Here is a 16,339-nt window from a genome sequence, read left to right as displayed (position 1 = left end):
GACTGCATCTGGTTGTTTCTTTAATTGAATGCAAACTCATTCATAGAAAACAGAAATGCAACCATAGCATGGAAACAGACATTAAACGGAGCTCTGAAAAAAGATCCAGGCCCTCCGCCCCTCCCCAGCCGGAGGGAGAGCTATAAAAACAAGTTGAGAAGAATAAAACACATTCCCATCCCCAAGGCCGAGGCCCGACCTGATCTCCCCAACCTTGGCATCTGGAACAGACCAAGTAGGGCGAAAGAGCGGCCAGGGGAACCAGAGTTGGGGCAACTCAGTGTAAACGCAAGGTTTCATACGTGTGCATGTGTGTGTAACACAGAACTTGGCTGAAGACTGGACGGAAACTTAGAAGCCAGCCCTGTGTCCCAGAGTGAGGCTGGACCAGGGACACAGAGGGGAAGGGCATGTCCCTTCCCTGAGCCCCTAAGACAGGCACTGGGGCTCCTGCGGCCGTGGAGGAGCTGTGCTCTCTGTAGCGCCCCTCCTTCGCCTCTGGACATTCTTGGGCAGTGTCAAATGGCACTGGAAGGCCCACAAGTGGGGCTTGGCAGGACTAAGGGCCTGGAAAGAGGAAGAAAGGAAAGGACTGAGTTGCTTTTTCCTTCCAATCCTGGTTGCCAACATCAGTCACTGGGTGCCATCATCAGTCTGGGGGCTGACGGCACATGAAAGACCTCCGAATTCAGCTCTTCAATCACAGGCGGTTCCCACGCTGCAGGCTTTGTCCCTTGTTGCTAAAGAACCAGCCCTGAGCGCAGGTCAGAGAGAGGCGGCAGCGCTGCCCAGGATCCCTTGCAGGCCTTAGCACCAAAAGCCCAGCACCAGCCGGCCAGCCCCCCAGATCTGACAGCCGCATCCATCCTGGCTGACCGGAGAGGGCAGTGATGGCAGGCAGGCGCAGACCCAGGAGAAGTGGAGTGAACTCTGGTGCAGGACAGAGAATCAGGCCCCAGACTGCGGGCCCTGGAGTGGAAGCTCGGGCAGGAAGGGTGGGCTTTGGGTCCAGGCCAAGGGGGAAGGGGAAGGATGGCCAGAACGCGAGCCATGAAATGGGCAGGCAACGCTTCCCTCCTTCCTCCTGCAGAACGACAATCGGACAGCTGATGGACTGGGACCCGTGGAAGGCCCCAATACTGAGAAGAAAGCAGCAGTTTGGCCAACATTCGGGGTTGAAGGAGCACAGGCCTCATCCCTGGCAGAGGGCAGGAGCAAGGCTCAAGGTCACCCTGTGACTGTCCCAGGCCCAAGCCTGGGCTGGACCTCGCTGTCCCACAGCCCCTGGCACTGGGTGGCAGGCTGGGACTCAGGCCCCTGGCACTATGGAACCTCCGGGTGGTGAGGCAGAGGAGCTCGGGGCTCCATGAGAGAAGCAAGGGGGCCCAGCCCCCCTAGAAGACGTAGATCTTGTCCCGCTGCACGGTGTCCAGGTCATCGTCCAGCGTCAGCAACACCTGGAGGGCGGATGCGGAGTCAAACAGGGGATGGGAGGCCTGCTCTGCCCCCTCTCCAGTCCCCCCACCTACCAGGAACGACCCAAACATGGCGATGGAGGAGAGGAAGTGCCAGATGTCGTGATCATCAAAGAAGTCGAGGAGGATGCAGTCCCGGTTGTGCTCCCGCGACTCTGCGGGGGTTTTCTGGAGAGGAATAGGGAGAGCTGTTTGGTGACACTGCCCGGGCGAGGCCAAGCCAGACCCACTTCCATCTGCTGGAGGGCACCTCTGATGCTAGCTCCAGCCTCAGGCCAGAGAGCACCCTCTTTCAGGCTCACCCCTTGCCTTATCTCCCACATCTAAAAATTGGCCTTTAGTTGCAAACTTCTCCCTAAGGGCACTGGTCCTGATGCCCTTGCAGAGCTAGCAGGTCACCAAAGGCTCCTAACTGGTTCCCTGCCTTAGACCTCGCCCCCTGCACCAATCAGTCCTCCAGGGCTTCTTCCAGCTCACTTTCTGTCTGAAACACTCAAGTCAGATCAGACAAACCTGCCCAAGGACAACAGTAGCCATCACCTGCACCTCATGGTCCTCCATGCTCTCTCCCCCATCTCCAGCCAACACTGGCTGGACTGTGTCTGTGCCACACACTGAGGCTGCAGAGATGATCAAGAAAGACCTGGTCTGTCCTCAAGGAGCTCACCATCTCCACTCGCTCCCAAGCGAATGCATCATTGACCCCAAAGCTGCCTCTGTCTCATTACTCAAGTCATGGTGCCTCTGGGCCACAGAGTCTTTAAGGCCAAGAGCAAGGTCCACCTCCTCTAACAAGCTTTCCTGGACCTCCTAACTCACAGAAGTCTTTCTGCCCTCTGCCTCCTGCACATCCCCTCACTTGTCCTCCCTGTTACCCTTCATCTTGTGGATCATATTGCAGAGACAAGCCAGGAACTCACAGTCTTTCTGTCCCTGGGGACTAGATTTTAAGTGTTTCAAAGGGGACTTCCCTGGTGGTCTAGTTAGGACTCTGCACGCTCATTGCCTAGGACCTGGGTTCAATCCTGGTCAGGGAACTAAAATCCCACAAGCTGTGCTGTGTAGCCAAAAAAAAATAAAATTGCTTCAAAGGCAGAGATCATGCCAGACTTAGTTCTGATCACAGCAGGTGCCCTATGAGCAGAGGGAAGAACCTGACATCTCTGGCTTCAAACCCCAGCGGTGCCACCACTGGCTGTATGACCCTGAGCAGGTCACTTGTCTGTCTGAGGCCCGGCTACCGCATTAGTAAAATGGGGATACCTCCACCATTGACATGGTCAGTGTCAGGAGGATTAAATGTAAAAGTGGCTGTTAAAGAGCACTGGCAATGCTCACAAACAGGTTTGAAAAGAGACCTGTTTGTGGGCTCACGATGAGCCTGTAGCAGGAGGACTACTCACCTGCCAGGTGCTGAGGCCCTGGAAGAAGAAGAAGAGGGCGAAGCCCCAGACCACCGAGGTGCAGACGATGCAGAGCAGGGGAATGAGCTTGATCCTCTCCCCGCTCCGGAGCTGGGGGAACATGGGGAGATCAGCCTGAGGCCCTGCCTCACCGGGGTAGCATGGGGGTGAGGGGGTGGGGGTGGGAGACGGGCCTGAGGCCCCGCCCCACTTCCTGCCTGCCCTTCAAGCCGCTTCCCAGGCATTCAGGATGCTTCCCAGGCATTCAGGATGGACCTTTTAGGAAGCCTTCTCGGATCCATCCCATCACCCCAGAGCCTCACCTGTCCCCACGCTGGCAGCCGGGTGTCCTCACCCCTGAGGTCCACCCTGGCTGGGCCTCCATGTGCCCCTGTCTGCCAGGGGATACAGCTGGGTCCTCCTCTCACACTGGATAGCACAAGGGCCCTGTAGAAACCCCTGGCCCTCCGAGACCCAAACCCACCACAGTCTCAGCGAGCCCCACATCCTCAACCTTTTCTGTGCAGAACTGGACTCTTGCCAGCTGTGTCCTGAAGTGCTACCAGTTTCGTGGGCTGTACTGAGACTACAGAAGGGGCTCAGGAAACAAGTCTGAGGATGTGGCGGGCTTCCGGCGAGTAGTGGAAGGGACTAGCCTCTCCCCTCCTCAAAACTCAGTGGATGGAGAGGGACAGATGGAGAAGGACAGAAAGACTCCCCCTCCCTCCCGGTGCTGCCCCAGGCAGGCTCAGCCCTCCCCGCTCACCTTCATAATAATGTAGAAGGCAAAGTAAAGAAGCAGGTTGCAGATGCCAATGGCCAACAAGTAGGAGGCGAAATCGTTGGGACGCATGATGAGCCCGTAGGCCGCCCTGGCAGGAGGGAGGGCCAGCTGGTGAAGCAGGGGATGGAGAGCAAGGAAGGGGCTTCCCTCACCCCGCCCCTACCCTGTGTCTTATGAGGATGTGGGTTGGGGTTCAGAGGCCCACAGAAGATTCTAGAACCCCAGGGGCCAACACCTGTCTCCTGGGCCCCCGTTTCTCGTGCCCATATTTGTCCACAGCCCCCAGAGGAGCCAGCGGCTGGCCAAGTCCGCAGCTGCCCACCCCACCCGGGGACGCAGGTGATGGCTGGACTCACAGCGACCAGTTGATGATGTTGCCCATGACCAGCAGCACCATGCGGTCCTGGAGGGAAGCAGAGAAACGGGGCTGAGAGACTGGCGAGAAGGGGAGGGAGGCCCGAGTCAGCAGCCCCCACCGGGCCCCACCCCTGGCAATCAGCTTTGCTCCGCACCCCCTACCCCCCCTGGAGGAAGGAGTGCAGACAGAGGAGGAGGGGCTCGGGAGCTGGGCAGGTACCACGTAGAGAGGCCCGCTGCACTGCCGGATACAGTCCGTGTAGAGCACGTGGAGGATGCGACGGCAGATCCCTGAGTCTGCGAGAAGGGAAGCTGCTCAAAGGCCCGGCACCCTTTTGTCCCGGCCCCTGTGCTGTGCCAGCCGACAGGGCCCAGGGCCTTCAGGGGCACAGCTGTGCCAAGGCCTCATGAATTCCATGCCCGGTGATTCTTCCGGGGTCTCCGTGAGAGGGCAGAGCCCCAAAGTCTCCTGTGAGGCCAGGTCCCCGAGGCCCCCAACCCCAGCAGGCCCTGGGCAAGCTCTCACCCAGCTTCCAGCGACCCATGTAATAGAGCTGTGTGCTGAGCAGCAGGGTGGCAGTGATGTGGATGACTGAGAAGATGATCCAGAACGCTGTGTTCCCCTTTCCGAAGACCTGTGGGGGCACCCGAGGGCAAGGGTGAGGAGGCGCAGGGGAAAGCCCCCTCCCTCCGCCCCAGCCTGCCCTTCTTCTGGAGGAGCTGGGCTGGCAGCCATGCCAGGCTGGGAGGGCACCCTAGGGAGGGAGCGGGGGTCTCTCCGGCAGGGGTGGTGGGCGGGGGTGTGTGCAGAGTGGGCCGGGGCCTCACCACGCCCAGCACGGAAAAGAAGATGACGATGGCCAAGCAGGCATAGGCGCTGTAGGCACTGGCGTTGATGTCTGGGTGCCGCTTCTGGTAGAGCTTCAGCATGCAGAGCCCCGCGATCATGTACATGAACGACGTGTCTAGGCAGAGGGACGGATGTGGCCGTGAGCTGCAGAAACCTCCACTGAGCCCCAGCATGGAACCCCAGCCCCCACACCTCATTATAGCCACGGAGCGAGAGCTGGTGGCAGCCTGGCACTTGAACCCTGGCTCCTTAATTGTCCCTCCCACGCCACACTACTGCCCCTGGGGCTGTCACCCACAGTCTGACTTCCCCTGATGACAAGGACAACTCAGTCCAAGCACCCAGAGATTAGGAAGTGTGTCTTAGTTATCTTTTTCTCCATAGAAAAGACTTGACAGATGCATGAAATGGCACTAAGACACCTATTTTCTACAAGCTAAGCTGCAAGGAGATCAAACCAGTAAATCCAAAAGGAAATCAACCCTGAATATTCTCCGGAAAGACTGATGCTGAAGCCAAAGTGTTAATACTTTTGGCCACCAGATGCGAAGAGCAAACTCATTGGAAAAGATCCTGACGCTGGGAAAGATTGAAGGCAGGAGGAGAAGAGGGTGACAGGGGATGAGATGGTTGGATGGCATCACCAACTCAATGGACATGAGTTTTGAGCAAACTCCAGGACATAGTGATGGACAGGGAAGCCTGGCGTGCTGCAGTCCATGGGGTTGCAGAGCCGGACAAGATTTAGAAAGTAAGCAACAACAAGGTGTAGGTTCACGCAAATCCTCCAGCCCTGGAGTCTCCTACACAGCTGCATCTTGGGGATCTCAATCCTTGCCAGTGAGTGGGGAGGGCAAAGTCAGGCAGGTCCCTGTTCTAGGTTCAGCCAGCGAAGCGGGAGGCCCCACTCACCAAACTGGAAATTGGTGTAGTTGGGGCAGACGTGATAGCAAGCGCTAAGCAGCCCCTCCATCATCAGGGCCGTGCCCATGGCATAGAACAGGCCAAAGTGTTTGGGGATCCCACATTCCTGTTGGGGAGGGAGAAGGGAAGGGTGAGAGAGAAGGTGAGGCAGTGAGGTGGGAAAGGAGGAAGGAAGGGGCCCTGAAGAGGGAGATCACGGGAGAGGAGTGGGCCAGGGAGAGAGTGATTCAGGAAGGGCTGGGCTTTGATGGGCAGGGCTGGGCTGGGCTGGGCAGGGCCATGCCTGCTAGCAAGGGTCTGGAGTGAGGCCAGGGTGGGCGGGGCAGGCGTGCTGCTCACCAGGGCGCAGAGGTCATTGCGCAGCAGGGCCCGGTTGTGGTTGATCTCCCGTTGCAAGATGATGAGCAGGAAGAGCAGCCCCAGCAGGATGTACCCCAGGTTGCTGAGGATGTTGTTGAAGGCGCTGGAAGGGGCAACACGGGACGCATTGTCTCAACCTCAGGCCCCAGGCCCGTTCCCCACCCTCGAGGTGGGCATTCACAGAGCCCCTGCCCCTTGCACTGGTTCACCAAGACATGGGAAAAGGGGGCATCGCAAGATGATTCCCACCTGAGGTTGCCCAGCGGGTGGGCACAGAGGAAGTTGTAGTAGCAGATGTCCTGGTTCCCTGTGACATTCACCACCTGCAGTGGGAGCGAGAACAGGGTGGGGTGAGAGGGAGCTCCTAACTCTCCTGACTCAGGCCACAGCCTGTGCACCACCCGTCTGGTTCTCCAACGGATGGGGGGGTGCCACCTCGGCCAGCAGGCGTGTGCCCACAACACCAGCGAGCCCCACTTCTAGCACAGTCACTGCCCTCCTCGCTAGGTGTGGCTGAAAACTCTTGAGGCATGACCATGACAGGCTCTTGCCCCACGGCACAGAGAAGAGGGAAGGGAAACTGAGACTTACTTTCTCACCACTTCCGTTTCATAAAATCCCCACAAACGGGGAGGTGCCATCAGGGCTAGCATGCTGCCCCCCATTTGGCAGATGAACTGACTGAGGCTCAAGGAGGTTGAAGGACTTGCTCAAGGCCACCCAGGTGGTAAGGCAGAGCTGGGACTGGAACCCTAGGACCTGGGCTTGCTCCAGAGCCTCAGGCTGGGAGGCTCTGCCTGGGCAACGCCCCAGAGTCTGTGGCAGCTGCTCAGAGGCACTTAGCATGGGCCCCGCCCGCTCACCGTCTGGTAGGTGATCACCAGCTGTACCACGGGAAGTGCATAGAAGACGGCAATGGTGGCGATGTTCCTGGGAAGTGGGAGAGCGCTGGTGAGCTGGCAGCACCCAGAAAGAGAGCCCGAGACCCCACCACCCTGACCCGCCCCACCCGCTCACCAGAAGTAGATCTGGTACTTCTTCCGCAGGACACGTTTGTCCTTGCGTGCCAGGTCAGCCACATAGAGGTATTGCTACGTGGGGAGAAGCTGGAGTGAGCCCCCTGCCCCACCGCCCTGGAAGGCCCTCTTGCCCCAGTAGAGGAGGACAAGGGGGACCTCCTTCCCACTGGCCAGGGTTTCAGATGGTCCAGAGGCCTGGGAGCCGAGTCAGTTTCTCCAGAAGCTATGCTGTCCTAACAGATCTCTCTCCCTTTGCTTTCCTAACATGCCACGGGCAGGGGGCGGTGGGGGCAGGGGCCTATGCGGGGCTGAACACAGAATCTCGCTTCCTTGTTAAGCAGGGCCAGCCCTCCTGGGCTCACACCTTGGTGCGAATGACGTTCTTGTCTGAATCGACATCGGCCAGAGTGTCATAGTCATCTTCCTCCACAGAGCTCATGGAGTCCAGTCGCGGTCGAGTGCCCGGGGGGTCTGGGGGAGAAAGCGGGAAAGGGTTACCAGGTAGGCACTGAACCCAAGATCTGCAGCAACTGTCACAATTTCTAGGTGGTGGGACCAGGCAAATTGTGGGCTCAGAGTGGGGGTGGAGGTGGGCTCAGGCCTGGGGAGAAGGCATCAGGGGCTCCCAAGTCCTGGAGGGGAGCCAGGACGGGCTCGGCAAACAGTCCGCCTAGCAGGGACGCTCGAGCCCTGCCCCTCACTGGGCTAGGGCTTCCACGCCAGGACACTGAGCAGACCTCAGGCCCCAGACATGAGCAGCAGGACTGAATCAGCAGAAGTCATGCTGATTAGAAGAGGCCCAGTCGTGTGGGTTCTGAGAAGACACTGCCGTGGCCCCCGCTGGGAAAAGACCCAGTGAGCCCTGGGGTGCAGGCAAGGGTGGCAGGCTGCCTCCAAGAAGAGCACCAGCCACTTCATCCTGTTCTTTTCTCACGTCATCAGAAGCTTCCTCCCACAACCTTGCTGACCAAAACCCCCAGAGGCTGAGACGTAACACCCTTGCCCACGAGCCCCAGCAGGCCAGCAAGAGAGGCGCTGGGAAACACAACAGCTGACCAACATCTGGCCTGGGGATGGCAGGTGTGCAAGCCCACCAGCATCAGGGGCCAGTGCCTGCCTATTTCAAAAGACACACGAGCTAGCAATTATCGGCATTAGACGGGCAAGCCATGCACAAAGCATCTTTCTGGTCCTCGAGCCTCCTGGCTCCAGTCAACTGCCCTGGCAGGAGCTGATTGGCAGAGCAGCGCCCACCCTCCCCACATCTACCCATGGCAATGCACAGCTGCCGCATCTGGCCAAAGGGGAGGCGTCGCTTGAACTGGTCGTGCCCTTCAAAGGAAAGGGAGAGTTAGCGGGGAAGCGGGGGCCAAGAAAGAAGGGATGAGGGAGGAGGAGGCAGGGAGACAGCAAGCCCTTCCCTGGTTCCAGCAGCTGGCAGAAGACGCAACAGCAGCTAGCACCAGCCCGACATCACACAGCCCTCCCGCACTTGGCCCACTCACCCGGGTAATTGTAAGATAGGTCCCCGGGGCCCGCACTGTCAACCAGACCGTCGGTGGAGCCGGTGGAGCCAGAACCGTTCTCTGCAGGGGAATCATAAGTGGTGAGGCCGGTAGCAGAGACCTCAGGGCAGGTGGCCCTGGACCCAACCCCGGGGGCTGCTGAGGAGGCCACTGGAGGTGGTGACCAGCAAGCTTGGGCACTGACACCTACCAAAGGAGCCGTAGTTGTAGCCGTCATAGGGGGAGCTGCCAGGAAAGGAGTCGGCCAGGACCCGAGGGTGACCTGCAGGGAGAAGTCAGGGACCTTTAGCCTTGGCAGCAGAGAGAGGTTGAAAGCCAGGGAGAAGAGGGCAGGAAGACTCCAGAGAAGAGAGATGCTGAGGACCACGGTGGCAGCAAAGAACAAGCGGCTATAGTTCCAGCAAACACAGTGCCCTCCCGCCACCACCACGACCGCCCCAGTAGAAACATTCACGCCCTCTGTCCTCCCTAGAGACTGCAACATCAAGGAACTGACCATCTAAGTTACCAGCAGCAAGGACAGGCCCGCATCGCCAGCCTGGGTCCCACACAGACCTCCCTGAAAAACTTCCCTTTCCCGCCCACTCTGGATGCCAGCTCCTCTGCCCACAGCGCCTGGAGCTTACCAAGAAGAGAAGCTGAGAGAGAAGGTCCCAAGCAGGAGGGAAGATAGAGAGAGCAGGATAGAAGAAAGGGAAAGAGAACGAAAGGTTAATAATCCCAGACAAGGTGAGCTGAGTTATCTGAAGTGGCAGACCGGGTACGCAGACCCAGGCACGGAGTGAATCAAGTGATGGCCTTTAACACGGGCGTGTTAGAGACCAAGAGGCACTCCGTCCCAGCCCCATTTCCACCTGTGCTGTTACTCCCTATCTGAACATCCCAAAGCCCCTGCCTCCTCCAGCCCCCAAGGGCACCATCCACCGATATCCCCTCCATACCACAAAGCAGAGAGCCCTCCCCACCCAGACCCTCTGCAGGTACCGCTTTCTGGGCAGGCTCGGTCCACGGCCACCAGAAGGCTCTTCTTCCTTTGCCTGCAGGGACAGAATCCAGAGGCAAACCAGAAGGGGAGGAGGAGGCGCAGTCCTCTGCTGGGCTGGCCCGCCTTCCACCCTCTCCATCCCACAGCCCTGGCCTCCCTCCATGACCCCAGGGGTTCTCCCAGGCCAGAAGCAATGTGGGGTCTCCCTGCTGGGGAAGAAGGTTGAGGGGGAGGGGTTGGTCTCCAGAGGAGAGGCCCAGGGACCTGAGACCCTCACAGGGACCCACCTTTCTCTGCCCCATGGAGGGCGCTCAGATCTGGCCAGGCCACTTTCCCCCATCCCCTGCCTGACCCACCCCGGAGCAGGGGAGGGTCCAGCGTTTCCACTTTACCTCCAGTTTTCCCAACAGGCCAGAAGCACGGTAAGCAGGTAGAAGGAGAGAAATATGCCCAGGCAGAAGAGCATACCGCCAACGTAGGCCTCCGCTGTAGGGAGGGGAGCGGGCAGGGAAACAGACCAACGCTTTCCAAGCCTGCCTGTCACATGGGCCCAGCCTCATCTCTCCCACATCTCCGCTTGGTGGAATAGCCCAGCCGGTGCAGACAATACACCAGACTCGACATGGTTCCTGTCTGCTCAAGCACCTCCCTCTACTAGAACTTTCTCTTCTAGTTCTTTCTCCTTGACTTAATCTTCAAAGCACAGCTGAGGCGCTGTGTCCCCTAGGAGGCCTTCTCCACCCTGACCTCCCACAGAGACCGTCCTGGGCTCCTCAAAGCCCTTGGCACCCTTCAGGGCAGCAGACTCTAGGCAGGGGCGCCCCAAGGACCACAGGTGGAGCACAGGTACTGAGCCCACAGAAGGGGCTTCAGACAACGTGCTGAGGACTCTGCGTGGCGAGGCAGCTGCTTTCCCCTCCCGTCACAATCTCTTACGTTTACCTTATACATTCCACTTTACAAAGGGCTCTCTCTATTCAATCACTCAGTAAATATTTTTTGAGCCTGACTAAAGGGCCGGGAAGTTTCCTACCAATTTTGTAGGACCGACCAGTTTTGCTGAACCGACTTAGTGAGACTAACAGAGACTAACAGATTCTAGTACTCCTGTTATAGAGATGGGGAAACTGAGGCTCAATGAGATTACCCTGCCTATAAAGGCAGACACAGATATAGAACTCAGTCCCGCAATCTCTTCACTCATGGATGTTCTGAAGTGCGTTACACTGGCACTCACCGTGCTCTCATCATGAAGTCTGCCAAGAACACTCCTTCCTACCCTGTCAGCCTGCTCGGGTAGGTCCTCCTCACCCGTCCCATTCCGAAAACACTCCCTACCCCAGGCCTGAAAGAGGAGCCAGAAGCCAGGCCATCCCCACTCAGCCACCCACTCACACGTGACTGCTCTCGAGACCAGCACGGACAGGGTTTTCTGGCGGTGCCCTTGATCGACCGGTTCATCTGGAAGTAAAATGGCAAAATGGCAAACGAGCGTCTGCCTGGAGCTTGGGTAGAGTTGGTGGGATCAGGCCTGGACGAGTCTAGGGCCAAAAACCTATATCCCAACAGATCCACCAGCCATGCAGGCTCTTCTACCTCCCAGGAAGAGCCCAAGCCCTCTCCACCCCCAGCCAGGCCCAGGGCACAAAATGTACCTTCTATAAAGGGGTAGAAAGGCAGGGAGCCCCCACAGGCCTGGTCTTCAGTCTTCACCACCACCACCACGTAAAAGCTGTTGCTGGGGAAGTCTTTGCGCTGCAGGACGATGACGGTGATAAGGGTGACGGTGGTGAGGACGATGGTGGTGTGATGAGACTGTTGTCATCACATCATCGTCACCATTTGTCATCACCATCCCCACCCTCTTCTGAACAGACCCTATGCTAAACGCTTGGCATATATATTATCTTAATTAACCCTCACAAAGATCCTCACGAGTAGGTACTATCATCCCTGTAGGATGTTAGCTTGCAGTCGCACTGCCAGTAAGTGGTACAGCCAGGATCATCTGACTTCAGAGCCCAAACCCTGCACCTAAATTATTGCCAGGTGAGCAAATGTGGGTATGCCCCCCATTGTGGAAGCCATGGGGGCCCTACTACAGTTTGAGCATCAGTCAGAAGAAAAAGTGGAGGGATCATGGTACCTCCATCAGCTGCACAACGAGATGTCATGAGGTGAACATATGCCTCCCCCTCCCTGGCCCCAGCACAGCTTTTAGCCTTTGCCAAGAGCAGCCCTCATCACCAGCCAGTTGCAGGGAATGGGGCAGATGTGATAGCCATAAAGGGTACTCTGCTGTCTCCTATCCCCAGAGGCCACTGGGATTGAGATTCAATACTTGTAAATACCAGGGGACCCAACGTCTTGGGGACTGACACACCAAGACAGCCCTGTGGCAGGTTAGGGACGGGGCAGGGGCAAAGCAGCGAGGTTGAGGAGGCGGACCACCTGGCGGCGTCCCCCATGGGGCCACGTGCGCTTCCTACCTGCACGGTGATGGCCGCCTTCTTGGTCATCGTCTGATACATGCCGATGAAGGCTACGTTGTTGTCTAGGTCATACACGGGACACTGCAGGGGGAGGAGGGCAGAGACAGATGGACAGGGTCCTGGGCCCCGCCCCCTCTCTTCAGCAGCCTGGCGCGCCGCGAAAGAGCCGCTGACTCACCAGCACATCCTGGATGGAGATCACTGAGCAGGGGAAGGCCGTGTTGGAGGCCACCTTGACGATGACTGAGTCCACTCCTTCCGGGAACTCATACTTGAAGTACTGAGGGTACAGGGAGGGCGGGGAGAGCCCCATCCCGTGAGGATGCTTTCTCTGCCCCTCTAAAGGGAAGGGTGTGAATCCTCCCAGGGTCGGGCAGTGCAGACTCTGCAGGGAGAGGCCCTGACCACAAGCAGCAGCGCCATTTCCCACACACCGCTCCCCTCAACCTCAGCTGGGCATGCAGGACAGCACCCAGGAGGCAACAGGAGAGACGGCCGTCCAAGCCCATGTCTCTGCGCCTCCCAGGCCATCTGTTCCCCACCACCTTGGGACCAGGGCTCCCATCTCTATAGAATTCTCCATGGAGAGTACAGCCAACCTGAAACTCCTGGCAAAGACTGCTGGCCGCCCCCACCCCCCAAGTTCAAGCTTCCCCATTTCTCCCCCTGAGAGGCAGTAGACAGGGAGGCCTTACCTGGGGCTGCGCTGCCGTGGTGTTGAAGCTGAATGGCTCCCCGGTCCTGTGGGGCAGAGAAGAGCCATCCCCCGCCCCAACACCATCACTCCCAGAGCTTGGGAAGGTGGGCAGTCCCGCACGCCCCCTCCCTCTCCCCTGCAGACCTGAGCACGAAGTCGTCCATTCGGCTGACACGGAGCTGGTACGTGGTGTTAACTGGTGACAGGGTGGACACATCCACGTAGAAGAACTGGACCTCGGACTCATTCTTGGTGGGGGGCTGACACAGCGTTCGCTCCACCTTTTGGTAGAGGTACTTGCGCTGGAACCTGTGGCCCGAGGCAGAGTCAGGACGTGACGGGCCCTCCATTCCTCCACCCCGGTCCCACCACCTCCCTACCCCACCCCCGCGAGGCTGACAAGCTGGCTTGGCCCTCTTGCTGTTGACCAGCCTCCTGTCTTAGGGGACTGCGAGGAGAAACAGAGGAGTGCCGGGGTGGTTAGAGGCCCTGGACAAGGGTGCGGGTGAGGTTCCGATCAAGGCCTGGCCTGAGAAGACCCACCCCCACCCCGACCTGGCGCCCAGGTCCTACTCACAGCCCTCGGAGGATCAGGGGCACTTGGAAGGACACCACTGCCTCCTTCTGGCGGACTACAAACAGCAAAGGAGCACCCTTCTGCTTGTTCAGGACGTTCACGGACACTCTCACGCCTTCCGTCTACAGGGCACATGGAGATGGACCTCGGTCAAGCCCGTGCTGGCTCTAACTCTGTCACGGGGAGCACATGGCTCCAGAGACCGTGAGCTCTGCCCTCGCTCCGCAGACCACTCTGAGCTTTCCCATCCGGGTTGGGCTGGGGGAAACACCTAACGGCAGCCCACTCCAGTACTCTTGCCTGGAGAATCCCATGGACAGAGGAGCCTGGCGGGCTACAGTCCACAGGGTCGCAAGGAGTTGGACACGACTGAGCGACTCACACACACACACACACACTGCTTCTGCCAGAGCGGCCCCCAGCGTCCAGGAGGGACTTAGAAGAGAGGACAGGAATCACAATGGAGACCTGGGGTGCTCTGCAGCCTCCTTCCTTGTGAGTCAGGAAAACTGCTATTCCACAACTCATCTGGTGGCCACAGGCCACAAACAGGGAGGTGGGGAAACAGGACTTGTCGAAAGCCAAGAAGGCCAACTTCTATCCTCAGCTCCGACCAAGGGCTGGGGCTGTGGGAAAGTCACTTCATATCTCTGAGCCTCACCTTACCCCCTCTATAAAATGGAGAGATTGCCACTCTTGGCACTATGAAGGAAAGGATATAGGACACTCAGAGCTTAAAGAAAAAGAATAAAATTAAATGAATCTTGGGAATGCTTGTTATTGGGCTGCTGAAACCCAAACTCAGGGCAGCACTCCCCGGAGGGGTAGAGGCCACAGCCCTCAGGGTAACCCCACTTATGGGTAACCTCACATATGGGGGCAAACATAGACAGGACTCTAAGCTGGATGCGATCAAACTTCAGAGAACCAAGCACTGAAGGCAGATCCTGGCCTGTCATCAAAACCTAATACCTCCCTATTTTGGAAAAAAAAAAATCAGATTCCCATTCTGAACTCCACTATTTCTTAGTAAATCCAGTCCTGGTAAGAGCTGAGTCGGAGACCATCAGCCAGGCTGGGGCAAGAGTTCTCCCAATTTCAGCCCCACCTTGGGTCTGAACTTCCCAGACCCAGCTGTGCCGGGTGCTCAGCTCACAGGTGGGGAGGAAATGAAAGAGAAATCAGAGTGGGGAAGCTTCTCCACGGTAGGCAAACTCCCTCTCCCCTCCCACCCACCCTGGGGTTGGCTGTATCCCCACCACCTTCAACTTACAAGGCCATCTGGCTTTCCAAGGGAGGATGAGGGCTGGGAAGGTCCCAGCAGTTACAGCAGCCTGGAAAGTCCTGCATTCATTTCCCCAGGGAGTCTCAGCCATAAGGAAGCCCCAACCCCTGGGCAGAGTCTTTCAGCTTGGGCCAGTCTCATCCTCTTGGGGTTTTCTGGGCCAAGCCCAGTAGCAAACCTGCTTCCTTGCTCCCAGACCCACAGCACTGTCAAGATTCTGGGGGTTGGGTAGGGAGCAAGGCCAGTCCTGCTCAGACTACAGCTGATGGAAAGGAAGTGATCAAAAAGAGAAGGGGGGAATGAGGCAACTTCAGAAACCCGTCCAGGTGTAGCTTCAGAACAAACATCCCCAGCACAGGAGGAAACTGCTGGCAAGAGGGTCCAGTGTGGTTCTGGAAAACCCAGAGGGGCCGCTGTTCTTGGGAACTGACAGAGCCCTGGTCGTCTGGCTCGCCCCACTCGCCACCAGCCCGGAGCCCAGCCCCTTCCCTCACCCGGTTGCGGGTCACGGTGTGGTTGAAGGTGTAGATGTTGACCAGCTCGCTGTTGACCTCATCCACGTAGGTGCGCTCAAACTCCGCGTCTTTCTGCGAGACGTTCTTAGGCCCCAGAACTCCCAGATGGCTCTCGACCGAGGCCACCAAGAGAGCCAAGAAGGGCAAGCCCAGGGCGAACATGGCCCCGGCAGGGTGGTAGTGGCAGCGGCGGCGGCGGTGGCAAGCGACAGGACACCTCCAGGGCGGGTTGGGGCTTGGGCCGCAGCTTCCAGCATCTCACCAGGACCAGAACTTTAACCCCGGCCTGAGATTAGGAAGCGTCCCCTCCCTGGAGCCGCAGACGCGCTCTCAGGGACCAGGGAGGGGACGGGGCGGCTGGGGGCTGGAGGGCCGGGGGAAGGGTGACGGGCCTCAGGAAGGGGCCCCAGCTCGCCAGGGGCCGAACACGGCCGGGAGACTCGGTGGGCGCCCGCCGGGGATGTGACAGCCGGGAGGCAGCTGGTTGCTGGGAGCCTGGAGACGCCGACGGGGAAAAGGGGGAGCGAGGGAGGGAGGGGAAGCCGGTGGCCGGGCCGGCCGCGAAGGGGCGGAGAGTCTGAGGGCGAGGGGCGTGATAGGAGGTAGCGATCCGACGCCGCGCGGCGCCGCCAGTTCTTTCGGGCGCCGGCCCTTTAAGGGCGGGCAGACGCGGCGGCTTCGGCGCTCAGAACTCCGGGGAGTGAGCGACGCCGCGGGGCGGTAAACAGCAGGACTGCCGGCCCGCCCGCTGACGTCAGGGGAAACTGACACGGATTTAAAGGGCCAGGGCTCGAATTGGGTCTTAAAGGGGCCGCCGGTTTCCAGCTGGAGGCCCTCTCCTACTCCTCTCCTATTGCCGCCTCCCCTTTCATTATCTTTCCCGTCTCTGAAAGGTCACTTTAGATTAGATGGATAGCTCCGTGAAGGATGTCCAAGAATTGGATTCTCGTTGACAAATTCTCTTTCTCAAACATAACGATTACCCTCACCCCTTCAACGCTGCCATTACCTCGAACACTCCTGGGCCTTTTTTTTTTTTTCCTCCCAATGATCCTAAGAAAAGAAAAATTTCTAAGAACTAGGAAACTGC

The 16,339-nt window shown here is 58.5% G+C and overlaps 1 protein-coding gene across 1 annotated transcript; it reads right to left on the bottom strand.

The window, feature by feature from the left end:
• Positions 1 to 15,984, bottom strand: SIDT2 (SID1 transmembrane family member 2). Its single transcript, XM_086339382.1, has 26 exons — positions 15,229 to 15,984; positions 13,450 to 13,571; positions 13,017 to 13,181; positions 12,871 to 12,916; positions 12,354 to 12,455; positions 12,173 to 12,256; positions 11,339 to 11,438; positions 11,079 to 11,144; positions 10,076 to 10,169; positions 9,683 to 9,735; positions 8,889 to 8,960; positions 8,678 to 8,758; positions 7,537 to 7,643; positions 7,171 to 7,244; positions 7,017 to 7,083; positions 6,403 to 6,476; positions 6,133 to 6,256; positions 5,782 to 5,899; positions 4,848 to 4,984; positions 4,546 to 4,654; positions 4,240 to 4,316; positions 4,019 to 4,065; positions 3,645 to 3,750; positions 2,879 to 2,989; positions 1,530 to 1,643; positions 1 to 1,457 (listed from the first exon to the last, which is right to left on the bottom strand). Exons 1-26 carry the CDS (start codon positions 15,409 to 15,411, stop codon positions 1,395 to 1,397), a joined length of 2,496 nt encoding a protein of 831 aa, XP_086195508.1. The 5' UTR covers positions 15,412 to 15,984; the 3' UTR covers positions 1 to 1,394.
• Between the last annotated feature and the right edge of the window lie 355 nt (positions 15,985 to 16,339).

This window comes from Bos grunniens, chromosome 15 (assembly GCF_055505025.1).
Source record: "Bos grunniens cultivar Pamir isolate PY7600 chromosome 15, Bosgru_T2T1.0, whole genome shotgun sequence".
In the NCBI taxonomy this organism is placed as follows: Eukaryota; Metazoa; Chordata; class Mammalia; order Artiodactyla; family Bovidae; genus Bos; species Bos grunniens.
Note: the sequence above shows the minus strand (reverse complement) of the source record. Positions and strands in the feature narration are given on the sequence as shown.